General features: G+C 37.7%; 1 protein-coding gene across 1 annotated transcript in view; it reads right to left on the bottom strand.

Annotated features, from left to right (window-relative positions):
• Positions 1-653: 653 nt before the first annotated feature.
• The window catches only part of ENPP1 (ectonucleotide pyrophosphatase/phosphodiesterase 1), a 52,709-nt gene continuing 37,819 nt past the window's right edge, over positions 654-15,543 (bottom strand). Inside the window, exons 14-25 of the mRNA XM_050972511.1 lie at positions 15,394-15,425; positions 14,006-14,133; positions 12,902-12,971; positions 10,880-10,967; positions 9,873-10,048; positions 9,344-9,395; positions 6,828-6,982; positions 5,411-5,546; positions 4,531-4,611; positions 3,947-4,079; positions 3,147-3,303; positions 654-2,316 (exon numbers count right to left, since the gene is read on the bottom strand). Coding sequence (XP_050828468.1) covers positions 2,149-2,316; positions 3,147-3,303; positions 3,947-4,079; positions 4,531-4,611; positions 5,411-5,546; positions 6,828-6,982; positions 9,344-9,395; positions 9,873-10,048; positions 10,880-10,967; positions 12,902-12,971; positions 14,006-14,133; positions 15,394-15,425 — 1,376 coding nt within the window. The 3' untranslated portion in view covers positions 654-2,148. The remainder of the gene's footprint in view (positions 2,317-3,146; positions 3,304-3,946; positions 4,080-4,530; positions 4,612-5,410; positions 5,547-6,827; positions 6,983-9,343; positions 9,396-9,872; positions 10,049-10,879; positions 10,968-12,901; positions 12,972-14,005; positions 14,134-15,393; positions 15,426-15,543) is intronic.

Below are 15,543 nucleotides of genomic sequence, written 5' to 3' on the forward strand. Positions count from 1 at the left end.
GGGATAGCCCTAGCCACAGGACACCAGGACTAGCACCCAGCATTTATTCATATGCTCTGACACCACCATTACAAATGTCTTTAAAAATCAAAGAAGAAATTAAATCAGCAGAAATATTTACACTTAACCTTAAATGAGAATAACTCTCTTCATTGTCACTTTGACTTGTCAATTTCTGGGCAAGACACGTTCCAAACCCCACTTAGCTCTTGCCCTGTCTTGGTGACCATAATAGTTTTCCCAACTGCTCTCCATTCCAAAATCAAAGGTCAAACCAGAAGTCACATGCTTGAAGACACACTGGTTCCATTTTTATCCAAGAGCTAGTCTGGCCCTGCCTCTTAATGGAAACTGGCATCACCTTAAGATGTCAACATATCTATTTGTATTCAGGAGACAGTACCAGTTGTAAAAAAAAAAACAACAACAACAACAGCAGCAAAAAAACCACCTTAATACCTTGACCATCTTTCTTCCCACCTTCCTCTCCTAATAATAAATGTAACTAACGTTACAGTTGGAGAAATTATCTTTAATTTATGGAGGAAAGAATGAAGCAACTCCCATCCCCCCAGCCCAAAAAAAGTGAAATTGTGCTCTATAACCTGCACCAATTGGTAGCATTTGGTACAGAAAGGGTCACAAACAGCACAGTACTTCTGATAGGTTTATTGGTCACAGGCAACATTACAAAGCAGTTACACTGAATAATGCTGTCACGGTCCTATCGTAATGTGAGGTTGCTACAACACATTTAGATTTCACACAGTGAAACTACTTGAGAAAAAAAAGTTAATGCTTGCAACATAAGATCAAGAAAATACACTTGGTTAAAAGAAAAAATGGTCCCAGAACTTCAGCCCACTCAAACTGAAGTTAATGGAAAAGCTTCCTCTGACTTCAGCAGGCTCTGAATTCAGCCTTCAACATGTCCTGGCCAAGCTAAAAGGTCACATGCCTCTCTGCTCAGTTACAGGCTCTTCATTCTTCTGACATACTTGTGCGTGATGTATTTTCTCCTTTTTAAATGAGAAGACGATAAATGTGAAATTGGCTATGCTGAATTTTATACATAACAGAGCCAATTTTGGGTCATCAGCTTTGAAGAGTGGGAGAATTACAAAGGTGATAATATGTGTACTGGAAAAGGAGGGAGTTCCTACACTCCTGAGTGCCTGTAGCAGCTGTTTGTGTAGCCTGAAAGCTTCCAAGAAAGGTCATTACATGCTTCTTCAGAATTTGCATCTCTGACAGCATCTGCATTCAAAAATGGGATTTCAAAACCACAGCTGACAAAAACAGAGAAACACCTCTTTACTTAAAGCAAATTTTTTCGTCACATCTAAGTTTAGCTTGAAGTAGGATAATTACTTCTGGGAGCTCAGACATATTCCTGACATAATTTCTTCTCATTTACAGGTGGCTTGATGCATCCTACACCCACCTGTTCCGAGGATGCATGTTCAACACGTGAACTGTGCATCTAATTCTCTGTCGGTGTTGGAGCCATCAGAGGGCAGCAACATGCCGAGGCTTCCCAGCCCACGGAACTCCTGTAGCCAGGCGTCTGTTCCACGTGGGGGAAGGTTTAGTTACTGGTCCTACTGACCCCAGTATAGCTTCTTGCACCGTAACACTGCATTGTTTTATGACACCCAAAGCTCAGAGCGCAATTCACACTTCAAGGAAAACTGGAGTGAGAAGAGTGTTGTTGTTTAGATTTCAATGGTCACCATGACTGCAGCTCTTTTCAAGAACTGCATTTTCTCATTGTCTGCATTTTGAATTGAAGTAGAATGCTGATCATAAATTATGCTTTATACAAATCTCCCTCTCCAGTGCATATCAAAGATAACATTTATGTTCGTGTCTATGACTATGATGACCAAATGATGTTAGAGTGATAATGGACATGGTTCCACCATATCCAAGTGGGAATGACAGGTGCTGCCATCCTATGTCACAAGCATAGTCCATCAGGAGTCCCTGAGATACAAATATGGCACCAACTCTCCTCTCTACTGGCAATTTGGTCAAGAGTTCTCAATAAAAGTTCCAGCTTATTTTTTAAAAAAAAGGTTTCATTAATTAAAAAAAGTCTATTTACAAATCAGTTGTGACATGAATAACAATAGTCCATAGGAAAAATCAGACTGTCTCAAAAGTTGGCAAGTATGTTTTTAACTGTAAAATGTCAGACATTGGCTGTTTTCTGTCTTGATAGAAGCTGAGTCCAGTAAGTAATTCTATATCTCTGATCCGAGCCGTATGAAACTTCATTCTCTCTTCAACCCACATGGACTCCGACTTGTCATCCTATTGGGACAAAACAGGAGGGGGAAAAAAAAACGGGGGCTGTAAAACTTTTTTTTTTCTCCTGAGATGCATTTAATCTACTAAAAAAAGACATTTTGATGTTTTATAAAGGCAGAAATCAATAACTGTCAGCAAGCATCTAACAAACAGAGTGTGCAAGGATTATACATAGTTAGAAGCTCGTCTGATTTTAGTTCTTGCTGTTACCTCCTCAAGTATACAAAAACTGTAGCTGCACCAGTTGCTGATAATGGGGAATGGCAATTTTTCTACCATCAGTATGATAAAAATATTCTGAGAGCTGTGTCTGACTCTAATTCCTTGCTGCAGGATTGGTCTACACACTTTCCATACTTTTTTTCTGGAGTATATGGAGTGTAGTTGTGTGTGTTCTCACCACAATGCCAAGGTACCTGAACTAGAAGCAACCAGTGCTCTTCAGAAACATCTGTGTCTTCTGCTTCTGGGAATGCATTTGACCTTAGCACTGACCTTTTGTTGTGGGTGACTCCTCTTAAAAGCTCTTCATCTGTCTCAGCTGTTGACTGAATAGCTGCATTACAGAAGTCCCTATATGTATCACATTCATGCTCTCTGCATATTCCTACCCCACTCTGCTAGCTCTTTGCTCTTTGAACAGATCTATTTTCCATTTGATCATATTCACAGACTTTGACATAATTCTGTTTGCAAAAATATTGTCTTCTCTCTCAAGATGGGCATGTAGACTGTACCATTTTCAAAGGCTTTAACCAGTTAATCACTGATATCCAACAAAACAAGCTCCAGCCTGACTTCAGAAGTTTATGAGGGCCAAACAGACTACTTACTGCACAGCTTTCACTGTTGTCTTCTCTGTGAGGTACAATGAAAGACAAGGCATCTAGAGACCCTTCACACTCCAGAGGAGTTTCAGAAGTATTTTTACAGCTAGTCAGCACAATGAAGAAATGAGTTGGAACTAGAACTTCTGAATTACCACGGTATCTGAAATACAAAAGATCTTTCTGTAAATCTACCAAATCATACTTGCACAAAGATCAAATTACAACATTCAGCTATATTCAGTTTTATCAATTCACCTATTTTGTCCAAGGAAAACTTAGGTTTGGAAGGAAAATTCCAAACTGCTATTTTTGAAAATCAAGCTTGGTTTGCAGACTAAATAACAAGTTTGATGAGGTATAACAAATTGATTTGCCATAAAAATGTGTAAAACTCCAAAGGTGATGAAGAGTTCAGCCCAAGCCCAGGAACCTCTCTGCCTGCTAGCTTGAGCCAATTTTGCTAACTGGTGTAATCCACAACTTGTAGTAGAACACTGCCAGCTTAGGAAGTATCAACCATGCCACCAGGGATAAGCCCTTGGCTTGTCCTCTCCTAGAGGCAATGGCAATGTCCTAAGTTTTCAGGCTGGTAGACATCATTCTACATGTAACAGCTTCTCTTAAACTCCACCTTCAGTTTTATGATGACACATTTTGAAGGTGCATTTTTCTCTTCAGGCTCGTTGCTTCTTTCTGAGCTTTTCTGCTTAGGATCTTGTGTGTGTCTTTCTGAAGAAGAATAATTACTAACAGACCAGTATTGGAGGAAAGAAACAAAGGATTTGAATGTGAAAGGTTCTCACCTTTTCAACTTTTCAGGGGTATCATAGAGCCCATCAGAGTCATAATCAAACACTGGACCACTGACCACATTGACACCATTCCTGGCTGCAGCATACTCAGGCAGCAGGTGTTGATGGAAGTAGTTCCATAACACTGAAACACAGTCATGGAATCAGGAAACAAATCTTCACAATAGAAGCTGCTAATACAACTCCGCAGAGTATTCAGTGGAGTACAGATAGACATGATAAGCTAGGAAAATAAATTCTACAGGTGTTTGCTGTTGTTAAAGGTTGCACACAGCTGGGCAGCAGCAGCATACACTGCACAATGTCCTGACATACCTAACCTATAAAATATTTTTAATTACAATTAACAGTTGAACTGTACTCCATTACAAAACAGGATCTCTCTTTTTTTCCAGGAGAAGTACCACAGTTATCCTTTTTTTTCCGCCAAAAATATGCTTATTTTCTCTCAGCCAACCATCTCATGTTCCCTCTCTCCCAGGAACCAGGGGTCATGTGCATGGTTTGGAAGCCAGCACAATACCAGCAGTCTTCTATTCAACTATGGACATAAAATATGCATACAAATAAAATACCTTTAAATGCAGGATACATTGGCACAATGTTGCTGGTAAGCAAGGCATCATAGTGAGGTTTCTTTGCATCTGTCATAAAATCTGAAACAAAAAAAGGGCAATTAATTACATGGATTTGTTACTTTAAACTTGCATTTTCATGCTTTTAGTGATCAGTGTATTAACATTGAGATGGAGCTGACCTAACTTCATTTTCCAAAACTGGTGTGGGTGTAAGTGCTGACTTTCAGCACCTGCCAGATTCCACCTAAAATAAATAATCTCATGCACAGCAACAGCAACTACACTTGTTAGATATACACTTGGCAAATTTCATGAGATTTAAAAATATCAGGTCAGGCTTTTCAATTGTGGGGAGAGAAATAAAATTCATGAGTGTCAGGCCAACTTTCTCTGATTGCAGAATCTAGGCCTAAATTTAGGATTCTGTTGAAACTTTGCAAACTGTGTTTGATGTAGATGTTTAAATAACCTGCTACTTGGTATTCAGTGCAGTAGAGTAAATAAAATACTTCCATAGCAGGTCAGCAACAGTTCACAAACAATTTATCCATGTATACAGAGTGAATTTGCATTTTACCAGCTTGCTGGACTTTACTCAATGTCTACACGTCCCTCCCAGTTTCTTCTGTGAGATGCCACTTTAGAATCATGACAAGTGCTTCAAAACTTCTGGGAAGTACTAAGTGACCTTGGACAACCCACCAACTGCTGAAGCATCCTAAGTGTTTTCCTTTCTCCTATGCTGAAGTGAACTGCAGCAATTCAGCAACTACTGCTTTGCATTCTGATTAGGTATCAAGAACACCTACAGAAGACTACACCTGCTGCATTACAGATCATGTACATCAGACATGCTATACAATGATGAAGTAATTACTTGGAGGAGTGAGAAATCCATAAGTTAGGTGAGGATGATTGTTGTAAAACAAACAGGTCTGGTTCTGATTCTGTGAAATACGAACATCTTTATGTAAACAGTTGGAGGCAGCTCCTATAGAAGAAATCCATTTGTCCTATAGAACAAGAAGAAAGTGTCATTGTGAAAGCTGACTTACAATCATTCTCTTGGTATGAGGGACTGCAGAATTCTAAATATTTGGCTGTAGCTGACTTTAAGAGTGTGAAGGGCTTAACAAAGATGCAAGAATTGTTCCTCTTATGTCAGTGGAAAACAAGTCCTCCCATCACTTCATATACCTTAGAAATAAAGTGAACAGAACTGTAGCATTTTAGTCAATTATAATATCTTCTAAAAGAGAATCTAGAAGTCCCTATTAGAGACAACCTGATTTACTGACAGATAGACAGCCTCACATAATTGACAGATAGATGTGTGGGCCACTTGATAGAGTAACTGGTTGCTTCATGCCACTACCCTCAAGATATTTAGGATCAAGTAAATCTTCCCAAAGTTTAGCTAAATTTAATTATAACAGTCATTATTTAAAAAATATGATTCCCAGATAATCAAATTTAAGAGTATCTTAACTCTACTATCCTAATTCCTTTTAAGCGTGATCTGGCTTCTAAATTTTCTGTGAATGGGAAAGGTCAACTTGAAAAAACTTTAATTCATCAAACAGTGCTCTGCTCTGAATAGGGGTATCTTAAGCATAGGGTTCAGGACCACAAAGACCAGCTTTATTTTCACTGATCTCTTTTTTTCCCTAATCAGGATTATATTCTGAAAGATGGATCATATTAGGGCATGAACAGTTCAAGATGGTCCTGACATTACTTTTCCAAAAGGATCCTGCCACATTACAAACTGCTTTAAGACTATGAAACCCACACTGAGGCCAGTTTTAAGGACAGCACTGCTGCAGCAGACCTATGCTACCAGTACATTCTCCTATATAGGGCTCTAAGCCAATGGCAATGGACTCCTCACTTCCTGATGGATCTGCTCAAACTGGAGGCAAAACTGTTTCACTCTGAGAAATGGAAGAGTCAAAGCTAATCCTTACTGGCATAGCAAACCTCGCACAAGTTTTCCACTTTATATCTTATGTGGTTCAACTTAGTTCCCTGGGAGATAATATCACAGACCCATTTCAGCTGGAAAAAGACCTTTAAGATAATTGAGTCCAGTTGTTGACTGACCATCACCTTGTCAACTAGACTATGGCACCCACTAAGTGCCAAACCCAGTCCTTTCCTAACACCTCTGCAGATGGTGACTCTACCACCACAGTGACCCTTATCACGAGCAGATATAAGAAGCCTTCAGGAATAACTGACACTCTGTATTTTTACTTTTCAAGGCTGCTTCTATTATTTCTTCTTATACTTACATCTCTGCCAACAGTGTAGGTGCTCCACAGAGCCATCCTGTAGTCCCTGCTGTACCCGCTCACGTAGCGGTCATGGTAAAGGAGACAGTAATTATGTTTTTTCTGCAGAACCCTGGGCCGTCCATAGGGTAAATTAAGTTCCTCTGTCTTCTTAACTGCAACAGAAATAGTGCTTATTGCTTTTCAATTAACACTGGTTGTTAAGTACCCTCCTCTTCTGTACATCTAAGGCTGCCTTAATTTTTAATTGCCAAGCAAACAGAAGTCACAGAAATGGGACCAAAAATTTTTCATTATTATATCAAAGGCATAATTTCTATACTAGACAATAATTAAGTGATGAAGCCAGTAAAAAGAAATTATTTAAACTTATACTACAAAACATGTACAAATGTAGCTTATGTACAAATTAAGCTTATATTTGAACCAAAACCTTTTGCCACTAAAAACAGAAGTTCAAGTCACAAAGTTAAAGTCTTTGTTGACCTTGTGTTTCAATTTAAAAATGTGGGATCTGCTTTTATGTAACATTTAGATGGGAGAGAAATCAATTCTGGCCATTTGAAATTACTATTTCAGTAGAAACCACATCGTTGTATGTAAAAATGCATTCAAAGGACTACGAAATACAGAGATCTAAATAGACAATACAGTGAAGTACTGGACTGGATTTTCACCTGTGCAAGGACTCACTACTTTGCCTTTGAAAATCCAAGCATTTTTAATCATTACATGACTAAAATCATAAAAAAGGTGTACATCTTCCATTAAATAGGTACTCACCATCCACAAATTATTATGCAGTTTTAAGGCAAATGTATTACATGGGGAAAGAAATTGATCAATGAATGTGCAGGGTTTTTTTCCACAGTACCAAAAAATGGGAAGATTATGACAGTTACTTCTCCACCCATGAGGGAAAAACAATTCATTTTTTTTTATTAAAGTAAAAATGCAGTTAGACTTTTTTGTCCTCGCAGACTGTCAAGTTGCAACAATCAATGAGAGAACATCCAAACTGAAGTAACTAATAAACTCTATACAGTCTTAAGGCACTTCTAGGCTGTTTACTAGAATTATTTCATCTGTGAAATGCTTTAATATCTGATTAGTTCTTAATCAATACAATAATAATGAAATTATTACTGTTAAAACAGGGCTATACCAGGTCTCACTGATAACTCAAGACAGAATCCTACTGCTTCAAAAATGTAGGTTTAGAGCCTTAAGTTCCTATTTCTACAAAAGAGAACTGAAACATGTTGTGTCTGGCCTTGTCAAGTTTCTTTAAAGCCAGGTTAAGTAAAGTCCTCAGAGATACTCAAGAGTCTGTTTCAGGAAAGCCCCTGGCACACTTTGGAGAAAACACATTGTATCATTCTAAGTGAATTTTATTTTGCTGCTCTCATGAGCGTTACAATACTGAAAGACTTACTTTAAAAGGGTTCTGGGACATGTTTTAAAATTATGACCTGTCATTAGTGGAAAAGATTCAAGAAAGCTCTATCCACTCTTTGTTTCAGAACAAACTACACAAATCAACAGAAGCCTTGAATTAGCTCTGGATAAGCAGCAAATACTGGACTCTGCCAGTAACTGGCATTTATGTCCAGTTCTTAACAATAGTGAGCTACAGTGTGGTTTGCCAAATAAGGCTTATTTGCATAAAACCTCCAAGGTTTCATGAACACACACACACAAGACAAGGTCTCTGTCAGCCTGTTTCTGGCAACCTAATCTTGATATCATCTATTAAGGAATTAGCACCTGGGACTAGGTTCCATTTTGACTTACAGTTTTCATTATTTACTTGCTGTTTTACCTGTTTCATGCTTAAAATAGTTTATTTTGTTTTATGACTCATGAGCACATCTACAGCCTTGCAAAGTGCAGCTTAAAAATGGGATGTGTATGTCCAATGAATGGAAATGAAGCATAAGTAAAAGAAGTAACAACTCAAGACCACATAACAAACAATTAAAATACTCCTTATGCCTCATTAAAAGTATGCTGCCATTACAGGTATCATTATTTACTATCAGGTACTTCCCCACACAACACTGTTGCTTCACATTCTGCAATGCTCATAGCTTCAGTACTAGAGAAGTCAAAAGTAACAGATGACACGTATGCCATAAAGACACAGGTATAAGGATACACATTTACCTGAGAACAAATGGTTCAGGAGGACTGTATTCAAAAACAGAATCATAGAATGGTATGGGCTGTAAGAGACCAAAAAGACCATCTAGTTTCAACCACCCTGTCAAGAGCAGGGACATCTTCCACTAGACTGGTTTTTCAAAGCCCTATCCAGCCTGGCCTTTAACACTTCCAAGGGTGAGGCATCCACAAATTCTCCAGGCAGGACTATAGTTCCAGCAAGTACTTCAAAGAATTTTCACATGATTTACTGGAGAGTTGCTCAGAAGTTTAAAAACATAAAATGTTTGATGACTAACAAGTTTTTGTTGTTGTTAACTTTTTAATCTTATATTATTATTTGAAATTCTTACCTTCTGTTTCAGTAAGATTTAAACGCTGATGAAAATCCTTTATTGGCAAGCCCTATAATTAGAAAGGAAAAGCAGTGAGATTCTACAAAGCACATTATGAGTTGGTACCACACTTAAATGTAACTTCTGCCTTGCAAGTTATACATACAGAGAACTCACTGGAGGAGTTTCCAGTAACAAACTGGGTTTGACACAAACAAATCTACAGGCTTGAAAATCACAGTCCAAACACAATATTTACAGAACAGAAATTTCAACATAATTAAGTGAGGCAAGTAAAAACTGAATGCTTTCCCCATCAAGCTTCTGTGGGGTTTTTCCAGGCTCTTCAGAGATTAATGTGACTTTACTTAAGCAATCTGCAAAAAATTAATATACAAATACAGGATAACACTCATTAACCCCAAACGCGAGCTAATTTGGAAACCAATAGTAAGGGACTGTAAAAGTATCTGAAGAATGCAAAGTTTCACTCTTTAAATACAACACAGACTTCTGCCTCCACAACTTTAACCACTTTAGTGCTTACCACTGTCCTGCAGGAGCAGCCAAGGCTCACTGAAAAGGCTCTTTCTCCCACCACAGAGCATTCAGAAGGATGACTTATTTCTTTGGGATGGTGGGGCGTGTAAACAGGGTGCTTTAATAGATGGTTTAGCCGTCCATGAGTTCCATTGTTTGGGGCTGGCGTCACACCAAGCAAATCTGTAAAAGAATTCAAGTGATATTAACAGGAGGAGAAAGATTGTAATACACAGCTGATTATATTGTGCTTACAAGTATGGATGAATCAAAGCTTCACTGCTTACTGCTCATGACACCCAAGAAGAAAAGCAATGTAACCTCTTTAAAAGGGGCCACACACACGTTCTTAGCTAGTGTTCAGTATGGCACTAGTCTTCTTGCAAGGTTGAGCAAGTCGCTTGAATACAGCCACCAATCTCAAGCATTTGCAGTACTCTTAAGTATTTTCTGGATCAAACTCTTTGGTATACTTTTCTTCTCATAGAAGCAATATAAGTTCTAAACAGAGAGGGAAGTAGGCAGAATATAATGGAAAACAGGTGAGGAAAACCTCAAGGGGAATAAATGAACAGAAAGTGGTAGATCTAGTGACAGACTTTAGGAGAAACCATGAAATGCAGAATGAAGAATGAACACAGGAATAAGGAGTCACAGTAACATTGTGTTTGAATGAGGAAGGAAAGGAGGTTTCCCTTCATGATGTAGAGAGATTCTGAAGTAGCCATTTTTAGTAGTGGTGAGTCAAAACATCACCTCTGGAAAAGCCAGAGGAATACAGTGTGACCAGTGAAAAAGAGATAGACATGGTAGCCAGACCATGTCCCAAACTGCTGTTAGTCATTTAGAGATGGCCCTTTCTCAGAAAAACAAACAGCTGATTTGTGACAATCAGCAGCAACTCTTAAGGATGAGTTTCTGAGGACACTTAACAATCTGTTCTTAGAAGATTTACGATGTCCAAAAGATATTATATTTTACTGAACAAAACTGACCCCCATCCATTGTACTTACCACACATTAAATTATATACTTCAATGTTTTCAAATGGATCAACTTGAGTACCAAACTTGAATCCTGGTCCAAAACCAATAAAGATAGCCTAGGATTTACAGAGAAAAGTATAGTGGAATTCTGTTAAAGACAAATTGAAATGAAAATATCTTTATACTCAGACAGCATTTTCTTCCAAGAACTTAATCTTGGAATCTTCATCTTTTTACCAACACAGTAGGTATCAAGTCAAAAGCATGCGTTTTTCTTTTTTAAAAAAAGTGGATGTACAAGAATAATTTGTAAAAGTAGTAGAATAGTACTAGAAAACCCAATTCTGTCTTACTGTTGCCTTTAGCCATTTACGATGTCCCTTGCTGTTCTCTGCTTTTAAAGAAATTAAAAGGTATTTTCCTAAATGCTTTAAAAGATTTAATGGAAATGTTGATCCAAAGTAACCATCACGTATCACATCCTGTAAACAACTTGGAAGCTTTTAACTTGGGGCTATAAAAACATCTGTTGGTAGCAATGCTTTAAGTGGTTTAAGCAATGGTAGGATCATGGGCTTCCATGCCTGGTTTGCAGCTGTTCCTTCTTGCACCACTTCCCAAGCTGTACTGGACCTGATCCAGGAATGCTGCCAGCTCAAAAATCTTTCCATTTTTTTTCCTACTGGCTCTTTTCCTTCTGGCTCAATTCCCCAACCTACTTGACACTGCAGCCACACAAATGTTACACCAGCATACTGCAGGATTTGCTGCATGAACAAAGGGGCAAGGGCAACAAATGCTTAGGCTCAACTGCTGCCAAAAACATCGTTTTAAAACTTGTCCTCAGTTATTCAGCTTATTTTTAATGAAGAGGAACAGATTGCACACATCTGTGGTATCAAGGTACTGAATGAGTGATGGAGTTTTACACTGTATAGCTTGTCCCTGGATAAGATCTCCAAGCTCTTTGTGAACAATGCAATTGTCTCAGATTTCATAGCTGGGTGGCAAAAACAGAGACTAAAACTCAACTCCTTTTTTTGAGATCAAAACATAACACAGGGCATTATTTTGCAACTGTTGATACTAGAATCTGCAGGCTAATAATGTACTCAACCAGCCTAATTTGAACCAGATGAGGCAGGGACATGCTACTTCCTTTCTGTTGTTTTTGGTTACAGAGTACGAAATACTGTTATGCTGCTCTAATGGTAGCTACAAAAAGGATCAATTATATCTGGTTTAGGACTTGTTAGCGCTATGAACTTGTTAGTGCTATGAACTGACGATCCCAAGTGTGGCAAAAAAGTTTGAATAGAGTCAGTCTACTGAAAAATTTACACAGTCAAACTACAGCAGAGAGAGATGGAGTACATATGGCATCACGTGGCTTGCTGATTGCAGCCATTACTAGAAACACTATCAGCAGGTTTTCCATTGTCAAATCAGGGAAGAAATATAAGCCTGGAAGGGTAAATTGATACAAGATGAAGACTTTTTTTTAAAACAGTTTGGTACCAACATTATCTAACTGTACAACACATGAAAGAAAAAAAGGTTTTTAAGAAAGAAAATTATTGAAAACAAGTTTCATGAGAAGACCTAGAAAGTCCACGTAATACACGGATTTCTCTTTATAAAAGTGTTTACACATATTCACTGTGATAGTTCCAAGTACCTCACAATGGATTGTAGATTTTAATCCTGAAAACAGCTTTTTAAAATCAAGGATAATGGCTTTTGTTTTATTGATAGCAGAAACTAAGGCAGAGGATAGGTTAAGTGACTTTTCCAAATTAGATGAAACTGAGGATCTGATTTCATGGTCTCTTCCCTATGATCTCTTCCCATTTCTCATTAAAGAGAAGTTCAAGACTCTCCTTATTTTTATGGGTTATCCAGCACATGACAATATCAGTCCTATAAATGTTTTATTTCTTGAACTGCAGATGGAATACTATCAGAGATCTTAAATAAATCAAACAAACCAACAAACAAACCTCAACACCCAGCAAACACAGCATTTGGAAACAGAAAGTTTAAACCTCACCTGCATATTGGGGAAGCGATTGTCTGAGCCATGGAATCCACCTTTGCAGCTTTTAATTTCAAGTGGTTTTCTATTAAAAATACACAGTTTATATAACTCACAAATCACATCAGAATAAAGTCCATTCAGTGATGACATATTTACTTCTCTGTTAAAAGATACTTAGAGGATTGTCCATAGAGAATGAGAAGTCTTTCGTGCTTGGGAAGAGAATGCCTTTAAAATCAGAATGGTAACTTTCTCTGCAAGTATTATCCCTTTGGAATTTGCATGCGTCTATCAGAATCATTTAAAGTCAAAGCACATGACATATGAAAAAAAAAATTAATTTCAGGCTAACAGATTTTCACTTCACTGTCATTTGAGTAACAACTTTACAGTACTATAAGTATATTTTCAATATTTTTATAGTAAAAACACTAACCTGATTTAGACCATTCAGACAGGAATCTTACAGTTTAATAAAAACAAACATCTAACTTGTGCTGGGTCCATTCACACTATGTAAAAACACAGTTCTATCAACCCAAACCTGATTTGCACAACTTGCACATATCTATAGTGTTACACAACAGGACTTATTAAAGAGGTGCAGTGAAGAACTCTTCCATGATGAAACCCCTGAAGTATCACAGAGGTGCTCAAAATTAATATCATTACAACAGATATCACTGTTCGGGAACTTGTAAATTCTTTAATCAAAGCACAAAGTAATTAATTATCATGGACTCAGTAAGCTCAATGACTGAGAAGACTGATTTAACATATAAATTATTTACATGCTCTGCCTTCATGGACTCACTTTGGAAATTCCTACAGTATGGCAAGATGTGCTCAAGTATCTGAGAGTGAGGACCTTAGTTTCTAACCTGCCACTACCTCCACGCCCAGCAGGCAGAATATCAATAGCTGCCAGTTTAGAATTTAGCCTCCCCAGGGCAGCAAAACCTGCAGAAAAAAGCATGCATTCTTGCTTTGCAATGTCCCTTTGCTATGACAAGTAAGAATATCACACTCTAGCAGCTATCACTGAACTCTAATCACTCGGAAGAGAAAACAATAAATTATTTGTTGTATGGTCAGGTACTGAGGATTGAAACTTACCGAGCAAGCTGCCACTGGGAGTCTAAATAAAAGTGCAGTGGCTCAATCCGGTCATTATAGGAATAGTGGAAACGCTTGGGCAGCAGCTGTTTCATATAAGCTTTGAAAGGCTGGTTTGGCTTTATGCACTGAAATGTTTAAATTAAAACATAAGGAAATTTTGGTGAAATGCGTATTTTATGTCATGCACAGTTCTTACAAAGCACATCAATTGCAAATGACCTGCAATAACTCCCACTAAGACCAGTGTAACTCCACCAGGTTTGGAGTCATAAGATCTGAGACATATGAATGAATACTTAAATCACAAACACTGACTGGATTTGGATTCAATAGCTATAAAGGTATTTATATTTATATATATTTATATAAAAGATATTTAATATTGCATTATGGAAAAAAACTTGCTTTTTTTCTCTTACAGCCTACATTTATATAGAACAAAATGGTACTGCATGGAATTATAAAGAATTACACTAAGACATGCGTCATGGTACTTTCACAAGTGATAAGAGATTGTCCAATGCAAAAAGTCTACCGCTGTGTAACAGAGAAGGTAACAGACATTTAGTATTTTTAGACTGATCACACAGGGAAAAATAAACTTTTTTATGAACCAAGATCCATTAATGATTTTAAAAAGAAAAAATACCCACAAAAAAAATCTCTAGTGTAATATTGGAATTTTTGAATACTGAAGTCATCTATACAAACAGCATTGTTCTCACCAACAGCATTGTCTGCACACATGAGAGGCAAACAGATTACAGTGCAGGGATGAGAACAGAAGCCATGGAAAGAGCAAAAAAGCAAATTCATTACACTGCAACTGACACCTCCTGCAAAAAAATAAAATTCAATACCCTCTCTCAAAGCTGTTTATCAAAAAGGTGTGAGCAAGAAAATCCTGTGTGTGTCCTGGTAGTAGAGCTGAGCTTTACACTGATGCGGCCCTCAGCTAGTATGGTCCAGATAACACAAGTTCTCCAGTTGGAAGAAAAATACAGGGAAATGAACAAAAGCTTTAGTAAATGCCCAACCCAATAGCTGTATGTCACCTTATTCAAATTTCACCTTCCCCTGTGCGGAACTACTTTTGTTATTGTTGCTGTTTTCCAAAGGTGGCACACAAAATTAATTAGGTTGGGAAAGACCTCTGGGATCATCGAGTACAACTATGACTAAACATCACCCTGTCAACTAGAAAAAATTCTTCCAGATGTCCAACCTAAACCTCCCCTGGTGCAGTATAAGACCATGCCCCCTCATCCTGTCACTGAATCAAAGTACACATAGTATGTAAATTGCCCACTAAACAGCAAATGCTACAAAATACCTGTAAATATCAGCAGAAATTAGGCAAGAGCAACAGATAAGACAACACTTACCGTGAGGTTTCTCACAATGCCTTCATAATTAACTGGAAGAATCATATGTAAGTATTAGTCACCTAAGTTTAAAAAGATCAGATGTAAAATGAAAACATTCCCATTGCGTAATACAAATGATAAGTTTCAATAAATTTCTGGGCATAAGAA

This window comes from Serinus canaria, chromosome 3, assembly GCF_022539315.1.
Source record: "Serinus canaria isolate serCan28SL12 chromosome 3, serCan2020, whole genome shotgun sequence".
Taxonomy (NCBI): domain Eukaryota; kingdom Metazoa; phylum Chordata; class Aves; order Passeriformes; family Fringillidae; genus Serinus; species Serinus canaria.